Below are 8,658 nucleotides of genomic sequence, written 5' to 3' on the forward strand. Positions count from 1 at the left end.
TATTAGAGCATTGTAACAATGTACCATTAAAATTTAGAGTGAAAGATGTTTTCCAAAGGCAACATTATTGCTTATAGATAGAAATTTCCGATAATTTTGTATCCAAATTACTAATAATTCGAACCTGAGAAAGTTAATATAAATCATACATGGCCAAGCAACTTTTGAGATGGCTGTCCACTTTGACAGATGAACCCCCATAAAAATTCTCACATCTACAATTCGGGCAGCGGTAGTCCATCTGTAAGCAGAGCCTAATGACATTTTTTTGACTTATCCTTTTAGGTGTGGTTTGGAATTCTAACACAAGTATATATATATACCAACTAATATAACCTATGATTCAATTTAAAATTAAGTTTATTATCACAAATATAAAATACAACACTAAAGGAATGAAATCACTGCAGTTAGGTAAATTGGAACTCAAAACAGTTCTTTGCTACAGCTAGCGTGCTCGATTACCATCCCAGGCCTAAAATTATAACGGTTACGATGCCCAGCTCAAATACATTAAAGTAAAATCCGATGGGGATGGTGGCAGGAAAAACCATTCAATAAACCCCATCCCCAGTGCAAGATGAGTGCAAGACTAGGCTACTGGAGATCAAGCAAACGCGGATAGAATATTTTTCTTCAGGGTGAACTCATCTGCCTTGGCTGGGCTGATTGCCTGCATCAAACAAGAAAAAGCAAGATCAATCATTGAGCTCAATTTCAGCATATCTTGAACAACTTGTTGAAGGGTAAAAACAATAAGTTATGATTCTTGGGGTACAAAGGCATAAAATTGCCATGTTGAAGTAGTTTATAATAAGTCATCTTTTATATTTGTTCAGCTTGAAACCCTTGATGTATATATCATTTACAGAAGCTCCAGTGTACAATCGACATAATTTTATATAACTAAAAGGAAAAAAGAAAAAGAGAGGAGATCTTTTTCCCTTGAAGATATATCATAAGAAAAATTAGTACCAAAGGCAAGTGTGATGTCAAACACCACTTCCAATAAATGGCCATTTCAAGCTATCCAAAATTTACTTGTAGATCCTATTCCAATATGTGCTTTAACGTGGAGAATGGGGCATAAATCTTACCTTGTCAAGAATGCGCTGGATTCTCTCCCTTTCGTTCTTAGCATAATCAGAACCTTTCTCCATACAATTTTTGGCAGCTTTCAAGTAAATCTTTCCATACCTGAAAAAGGGTTCATAATAGTTATCTAGGTTCACAGGAGCTTTATCTCAAAAAATAGAAAGAAGTCTTTGGCAGAGAAATGCAAACATATGATCCTTTCAAGCAATACCTTAAAAGAGGATAGCAATCAACAATGCTGACTTTACAAAGGCATTATAAAGTTCAAACTTAAAAATAGTTGAATATAGAAAGCAGACAGCCACAAATGGAGTACCTAGCGCTGAAACCTGTGAGCTTCTCAACTTCCTCTTCTATCCGAGCAAAGACTGCCTTCTTCTCTTCGTTAGTAGCAGCTAGAAACTCCTTCACTAAGGCATCCAAACTCGCAACTATACCAGCCTGTCAAAACCATAGAACATTTTAAGTAAACAGTAATAAAATTGTGATCACACATCAGTTTTAATCTTCATAACTAACATTTGAAGTAAGCTGTCCTTTTCCATCACGACTGGTGCCACACTTTTCATTGATGAAAGCCACAAAGTCATCTAAATCTCTGCCACCCTCATATTCGTCACCGGCTTTGTTGCTCCTTGGAAAGAATTTCAATGTAGGGAACCCACTTACAGAATACCTTCAAACAAAGCATTGGCCATTAAGAAATTGGCTCTTAAAGGTATGTTGAGAAATCCATCTTCAGCAGACAAACAAGCTTATAAATTGAGTTTGCACTTACTTTTCTGCTAGATCCTTGTATTTGTCAGCATCTAGATTAGCAATCACTACATCTTCATCAGATTTAAATGCTGTAGCTACCTTTTCATAGGTCTGAAGCAACAAAGGAAAAACCCAGATCATTACAAGTGCAGAAGTTAAAAAGGCTCCGATCACAATAACCAAACAAAAGAGTTAAGACATACAGGAGCAAGGCTCTTGCAGTGACCGCACCTGCAACCGCAATCCATTAGATACTAACCAGTAATATAGAATTAAATAAAGAAATAAAGAAATACAGAAATCAATAACGAAATTCACTACCCATGAAGGAAGAAAGACCAACAGTCTCTTAAAAGATGTTGATATTAAAAAGAGAGAAGAATAGGCATGCTTACCATGGGGCATAGAACTCAACCAAAACATCTTTGGTTTCATCCAATACAACCTCATTAAAATTATCAGCTGTGAGCACCACTACATTGGATGGAACTGTAGCTATCTTCACATTAGTCCCTGCAAACAATTGACCTCATTGAAAATTCTGTGGTTATGCCGGTATATACACACACAAGAGAAAATAAAATAAGTAATTCCGGGGGATACAAGTTCCTAAAAGTGTGAGGAGGAAAATAATAAAGCACATAATCGTGTGTAGAAACACACTCTATGGTGACACATTCTTCAAGATGCAACAGGGAAGATAACAATACTACAAAATCATGTGTGGTAACCAGTTTTAGAAGATGCTAGTCTAACTGTAACACTTCGGTCTCATATTGGAAAGATGAGTAGCTCACATAGAGTGGATGATTTATAGAAAGACCCGCATTGCTTACTTACAAGGTGAAACTAGGCTTTACAAGTGATTTTAAGGAATGTCTAAATTGATTAGTCATTTTAGAGGTGATGGCGCAGATGTGGCTAGCACTTTTCCTAAGTCATTGCACTAAACCTTAGAACTCATCTAAGGGCACAAAGGTAGAGCCAGAGACACATACATCCTCTAAAGATTACCTAAAGTGAGAGGTGCACATCGTACAATAGTGTCATACAAGTTAGGACTAACACGCATTCAGCGGGCTTCATAAAACGAAGCCATCAAAGTGAAAACCGAAAAGACCCTGAAGGTGCACTCACAAAATATAAATGAATGACTAAATAAATAAAACAATTAGTTTTCTTCAAAAAATGCCTAATTGTAATTTATTTATGTCTAACCCTAAAATCCAACCAGAAGAAAATCATTTTGGTTCACACGTTGGCACAAGGTAATTTTAAAGGAAAGGTATACTACCTCCTTCAGTATTCACAAACTCAGTGAGGGCTTCTGCAGTACGTGGTCCTTCATACCTATATACATATACATCATACAATTAATATTCATGAAGAGTAGCACATTATGTATGTGAGGGAACATTGACGAAAACTTTTCACAACTGTGTTGAATAGTTGAATTATCCTCACTTTTTAGGTTCCAACGATCCTTTTGGAAACCATTTAATGGTTGGATATCCAGAAACATCGTATTTGCTGCACAAGCTCTTCTGTTCATCGCAGTCCACCTACTCCACATTATCGAATCATATGTCATGAAGAATTCAACACTCAAGGCAATAGCATCGTATAAATCAGTTTGAAGAAACTTCATCACTAAAAAATAACATCTAATTGTTCACCATAGGCATAAAAAGATGTCATCAGATGAATATCACTAACAAAAATACGAAAATTAAATCATAAATAAGCAGTGCAACTACACTAACAAGTTTCTAAATAAACAAATGCAAACCATTGTAAAGAGCTTACCTTTCCAATCAAGACCGACTTGGCCTTTCTGAAACTTGTGCCGAGCTTCTCAAACTCTGGAGCAAGCTTTTTACAGTGCCCACACCTGTCACACAAACGAAATATCGATGTAAGTTTGACTTGCTGGGAAACTCTCTGTGGGAAACCAGAGTTTCCCACAAACCCACTATCAGAACAGAATAAACACTGAGATACAAATCTTTTCAATCCTTCTTAGAACCTTTCAGAAAATCTAAAACGAGAAAAGAAAAAATAAAGAATATTCGAAAAGTTCCTTTCTTTATTACACAAAGTTTGAAATGGCTTAAAAGACACAAACTTAAACACAGAACCCAATTAGTAATCTTTAAAAGCTTCTCTTTTGCACTTTCGTAATTTATTTTTGACCCACCTCGAAATTTACTACAATGCAATACAATTTTTCATCCAAACACCTTCACTGCATATATAATCGGACGAAACTCTAATAAATAAATAAGATTTAATCCCAATCTTATTCTTAAGCACCCAGTAACAAAATCCTTAAAAAAGTAGAAAAGAAAAATAAAAGAATCACAGAAATCAAACGCATCGGATTGAATAAAAGCCACTGAGCCTAAACCCAGATCTTACATAACAATAAAGCACCGATCCACTCGTCACAGTACAAGTTAAATCAAGAGCTGAAACAAATGATTAACAAGATAGAATCAAACGGGTACCATGGAGCGTAGAATTCGACAAGAGATCCTCGGTCCTGACCGACCTCTTTCTCGAAGTTCGCTTCGGTCAGCACAACGACGTCTTCTGCAAAGGCTGCAACGGCTAACAAGGCCAAGGTTCCAAAGGCCACCCAGATCTGAAGAAGCTTTTCCATCTCTCTCTGTTTTTTCGCTCTGTTTTTCTCTTTGCTCTGTACCAATGTCAAGTTTGGAAATGGGAATTTTATTTGTAGTTTATTTTGACTTTTCTTGGAGCAACTGTGTTTTTGCTTGAGTAACGTGTCACAGTCCCATTGGTTATCAGAGGGGTGACGTGTTGTGGGTGACGTGTCGAGATGTGAGAGGGCAGAGCTTGTGCCGGAGGAATTCGGTGGGGGCGTACACATAACTTGACTTGGCTTAACTTTTGGAACAAGAGATTTTTCCTTTTTTTTTTTCTTTTCTTTTTTTTTTTTTTCATTTGTCTTTTTTTTTTTTCTTTTTATGAGAGATGGGTAAATTTATCGTTATATCAACTGGACTTAACGACGCTTTCACAAATTTAATGATAGATTTTAAAAAAAATGAATTATGAATGAGTAACATCACTCAAAAATAAAAATAAAAATAAAAAAGTCACGTCAACATCATAAGATAGTGGCAGAATAAAAATATGCTAATTAAACTTTCTGATTCAAAGGTTGAACGCTGTCACATCAACATAATAGCATAAAAGTGAGATGAGAGATAAATATTTAGAATTAGTCTTACATAATAATTTTTTATCTAAATTAAATGAAATTCCTCTAATTTAGTATATTAAGGTATTATTTGTCCTCATTAGCGTTCTATAAGAATTATATGTTCTAAAAATATGCTAGTTTTAAGTTAGAGAAAAACTTTGTCCATAATTAAAAGTCTTATATATACGATAGTTAGACCCAAATTTATGGACTTAATCTGATATGGTGCTGTAACCGGGTCTATTAAAAAAACTCAAATGACGCTAGCACACAAGTTTTAATTTTCCAGGGACACAAATTTCATCTAAACCAGCTTGGATGAAATTTTATTCAATTTACTTTAATAAATAACAAGTGTAATCTAACATATTTGAGTTTCTCATAAATTAATATTTGGGTTCCTAAGTTAGTAAAAGGGTAACAAATCACTATTAAGAATGTTAAAGAAAACATGTGTCTCTTACATGGTGGAGGGACACTTGATTTGTTAAAAGAGAACTAAAGAACATGACTTTTGGCTAGTACCGAGGAATGTAGGAGTATTTCTAGGGTTCAAGTGAAAATCCAATTGGCAAATATTATGTTGGATTAAAGAAGTGGGTGGTGATCCATTTGTTTCATGGATCACGATCATTTTATGATCTAAATTAAATTTCACAAAATTAATAGTATATATATTATCATATGATATTATATCAAATAATGCTACACACCCACTTTCTTATTCCTATTTCCACTATTTTTAAGTAGCTTTGAAAATTACAAATGAATTTAGGATAATTTACTATTAAATTTTGATTTAATGATAATTTTAAAAGCTACCTAAAAGAGTGTGAAAAGAAAGTGAAGAAGTGCAAATGTGTATATATATTAACACAATGTATATTATTAAATACAACATAAAATAAATCATTTCCATTTCACTATTCCTCGTTTCATTGGATCCCACAACTATGGTTTATAAAGGGCAAAAAAAAAAAAAGGAATAAAAATTATAGACTTCAACATCCAAGTTTAATAAGAGTCAATATCAGTTAAGTACATGCCTTCGAAACCCTAAAATATCTAATAATGATACAAGCCAATATTTTGCCACATTCTATCTTCCATCAAGGGAATCATGATCATGACATGGTGAGAACCTAATTGTCCCGTCAGATCTCCCTAAAATACTTTCAAAATCAAAAATCAAAGATTTTGACAGCCAAGATTAGTATTTAACTCTTGATAATAATCTTCTGGATTTTCATGAAGGCTTTTGCATCGCAGAGAGTACCTAATAGTGATATACATAACTCCCATCAATATTGGGAACTTCTCTCCCTACTCGCAGGGTGAGATTCGAGGTGCATTAAGGAATGATGCAGAATCTTTAAATCTTCTGCATATACCTTCTTCATGGACATTTGTGCTTCCAAGTCATCCAAATGACTGATGATCTGTAACCCCAAATTGCACTGAGTATAATCTTTGTTGGTCATCACTTCAGAGGCAGAGTCTCTAGAATGCAAACAGGCTGTCCATTTGCAGTCATCCATGCTCGTGTGGTTCAATCTGACAACCAAAGGCATACTCAACTGAGGAGAAAGATTATGGAAGTCATGTATTCTTACCTAACACTGACGAAAAGAAATCTGGCATCGTCAGCTTCATCTAATAGCATGTCCAGAACATTAAGTACTTTTGAAATACAAAAAAGACATAAGGAAAGGTATATAATGGGTAGTATTTCTTACTTTGTAAGTATGCTTTGTGCGTTTTTGTTGTCCTCCACACTAAACAAGGCATCCACCAATCCCTCCTTTGTCCTTACAAGCCCCTCCAAAAGACCAAATGACACGCATATAGAATGTATTGCTGAATCAGCAGTCTCTGAGCTGACGTTGCTAATCCTAATGGTAACAGTTTCCTCGACACGCAGAGGACAAATTGGTAGGATGAAGCTGCTCACTCTAATTCCACCAACAGCAATTGCTCTCTTGCAAGATTCTACACTCTTGAAGCATGCAAATTATGTACTTATTAGACAACCACATGCAAAAATAGGTAAGGGAAAGAGGAGGGATGGATGACCAAAAAAACAAAACAACCAAAATATGTACCTCAAATTGGACATAGCAGCAATTAAATTCATTTGGTTTACTAGTCATGGAAGCCTTAGAAATCTCCCCAAAAACTGAAAGTGCCTTTTTCAACAGGGAAAGGTTGATTGTGGAAGGGACATTCTCAACAGAAATAGAGCTTGAACTTTTGAAGTTAGAAACATTTATATTGGTAGGAGTACTAGAAATATTGACTTGGTTGTCTGGCTTGAGAGTAGGAGCTGGTGAAGAGTTAACCAGTTTTGATGAGACGCCCTTCGACCTGGGCTGACCTTCTGCAGGCAAAGACATGCGAGATGAAGATCTTTTTCTAGGTTCATCTTTCTGCTTAAAATTGAGATTCAAGGTTCGGTCAGAACTCACTTTACATTTTTTTAATGAGTATTCATGAAGATTCAACTATAGCGAACTATTAATATAGAAATAGTGAATACATAGCCACACAGAATCCCAACAGTACACTATATGCATACCCTAAAACGGTCTGGCTTTTCTGTCTTCAATTTCAGATGTGTACCTACACCTTGTGCTACTGGTACGCCTAATTCAGACCAGTCATCATCTTCCTCAGAGGAACTATGGAGGGATCGCCTCAGGCTCTGAATGCCTTCTGATTGGGTATTGGCCAGTATCCTTAGGTAAGATGTAGCCCTAGTACAGAATTATCATTTCCTAAAGTTATTTATCTTAGCATTAAATCAACATCCACAAAGAAATGTTATTTGTTCTAATGTTTTAACCAGAAATGTCCAAAGGACTTATATCTACAAATTGCAGTGGAATTCGATTTAGCACTCTTAACATGGGGGGATTCATAACACTTTAATTTGAATAATAATAATAATAATAATAATTAAAAGGTGTGCAGCAGATTGTTTTTGGATAAGTTAAAAGGGTACATAAATTTAATGAAGATAATGTATGTGTTCCATAACTTGAACAACCAGCTTAGCAGATGGCGTTACAATTGGACAACTGTGATCAGAGAAGCATTGAAGCTCTTGATGGTTATCAAAACTAAAACTCTTCCATGGCCGACTTTAGTACAACAATCTAACTGATAAGGTGCACCAAGACTATGCAGAGTAGAAATCAATAGAACAAGAAGCATTAAAGCTCTAACTATCATACTCCTTTGGTAAAACAATTGTACCCAAAATGCGTGCATCCTACAACTTCACTTTCTTCCATCAATTTTTTGCAAGGGTTCCAACAATTTACAAGTGATATCAATATAATATATTGAGATTTTGGTAAAATTCGAATCATCAGCTATCATGGCCTGAAATACAAGCATCTTAATAATTAATTTGGATAAATTAGGGGCTTAGGGCTAAAACCCATAAATTTTCAGTTTCCTTTGTATTTGTCTACTAACTCTGCAACGATTCAATCAAAATATTAAGAAATGAAAATAAAAGTTTGTTAAAACCAGTCCAACTGCTTACCGAAAATAAAAACTTTCAACATAAT

General features: G+C 35.1%; 2 protein-coding genes across 4 annotated transcripts; both read right to left on the reverse strand.

Annotated features, from left to right (window-relative positions):
• Positions 1-342: 342 nt before the first annotated feature.
• On the reverse strand, positions 343-4,563 carry LOC132172071 (probable protein disulfide-isomerase A6). Its single transcript, XM_059583505.1, has 11 exons — positions 4,362-4,563; positions 3,661-3,745; positions 3,319-3,416; positions 3,149-3,204; positions 2,250-2,367; positions 2,058-2,085; positions 1,874-1,965; positions 1,615-1,771; positions 1,412-1,536; positions 1,098-1,197; positions 343-673 (listed from the first exon to the last, which is right to left on the reverse strand). The coding sequence occupies exons 1-11, from the start codon at positions 4,514-4,516 to the stop codon at positions 608-610; spliced, it is 1,080 nt and encodes a 359-aa protein (XP_059439488.1). The 5' UTR covers positions 4,517-4,563; the 3' UTR covers positions 343-607.
• A 1,512-nt stretch (positions 4,564-6,075) lies between these two features.
• Positions 6,076-8,581, reverse strand: LOC132171270 (uncharacterized). 3 transcript variants are annotated; one of them, XM_059582547.1, is made up of 4 exons: positions 7,659-8,577; positions 7,186-7,509; positions 6,820-7,079; positions 6,076-6,637 (listed from the first exon to the last, which is right to left on the reverse strand). In XM_059582547.1, the coding sequence occupies exons 2-4, from the start codon at positions 7,474-7,476 to the stop codon at positions 6,385-6,387; spliced, it is 804 nt and encodes a 267-aa protein (XP_059438530.1). In that variant the 5' UTR covers positions 7,477-7,509; positions 7,659-8,577; the 3' UTR covers positions 6,076-6,384. The 3 variants fall into 3 exon arrangements, with proteins under 3 accessions (XP_059438530.1, XP_059438532.1, XP_059438531.1); XM_059582549.1 differs by having other exon boundaries at positions 6,544-6,660; positions 7,659-8,581; XM_059582548.1 differs by having other exon boundaries at positions 6,544-6,736; positions 7,659-8,580.
• Positions 8,582-8,658: the final 77 nt, after the last annotated feature.

The sequence above is a fragment of the Corylus avellana genome, chromosome ca2 (genome assembly GCF_901000735.1).
Source record: "Corylus avellana chromosome ca2, CavTom2PMs-1.0".
NCBI lineage: Eukaryota > Viridiplantae > Streptophyta > Magnoliopsida > Fagales > Betulaceae > Corylus > Corylus avellana.

Coding starts and splice junctions, on each gene's coding strand:
- LOC132172071 (XM_059583505.1), bottom strand. CDS start 4,516: ATGGAAAAGCTTCTTCAGATCTGGGTGGCCTTTGGAACCTTGGCCTTG. Junction 2,368..3,148: donor GTTTGTGAATACTGAAGGAG/GTAGTATACCTT, acceptor AATTGTTTGCAG/GGACTAATGTGAAGATAGCT. Junction 674..1,097: donor TCCAGCGCATTCTTGACAAG/GTAAGATTTATG, acceptor TGTTTGATGCAG/GCAATCAGCCCAGCCAAGGC.
- LOC132171270 (XM_059582547.1), bottom strand. CDS start 7,476: ATGTCTTTGCCTGCAGAAGGTCAGCCCAGGTCGAAGGGCGTCTCATCA. Junction 7,080..7,185: donor GCTGCTATGTCCAATTTGAG/GTACATATTTTG, acceptor GCATGCTTCAAG/AGTGTAGAATCTTGCAAGAG. Junction 6,638..6,819: donor GCACAAAGCATACTTACAAA/GTAAGAAATACT, acceptor TTTGGTTGTCAG/ATTGAACCACACGAGCATGG.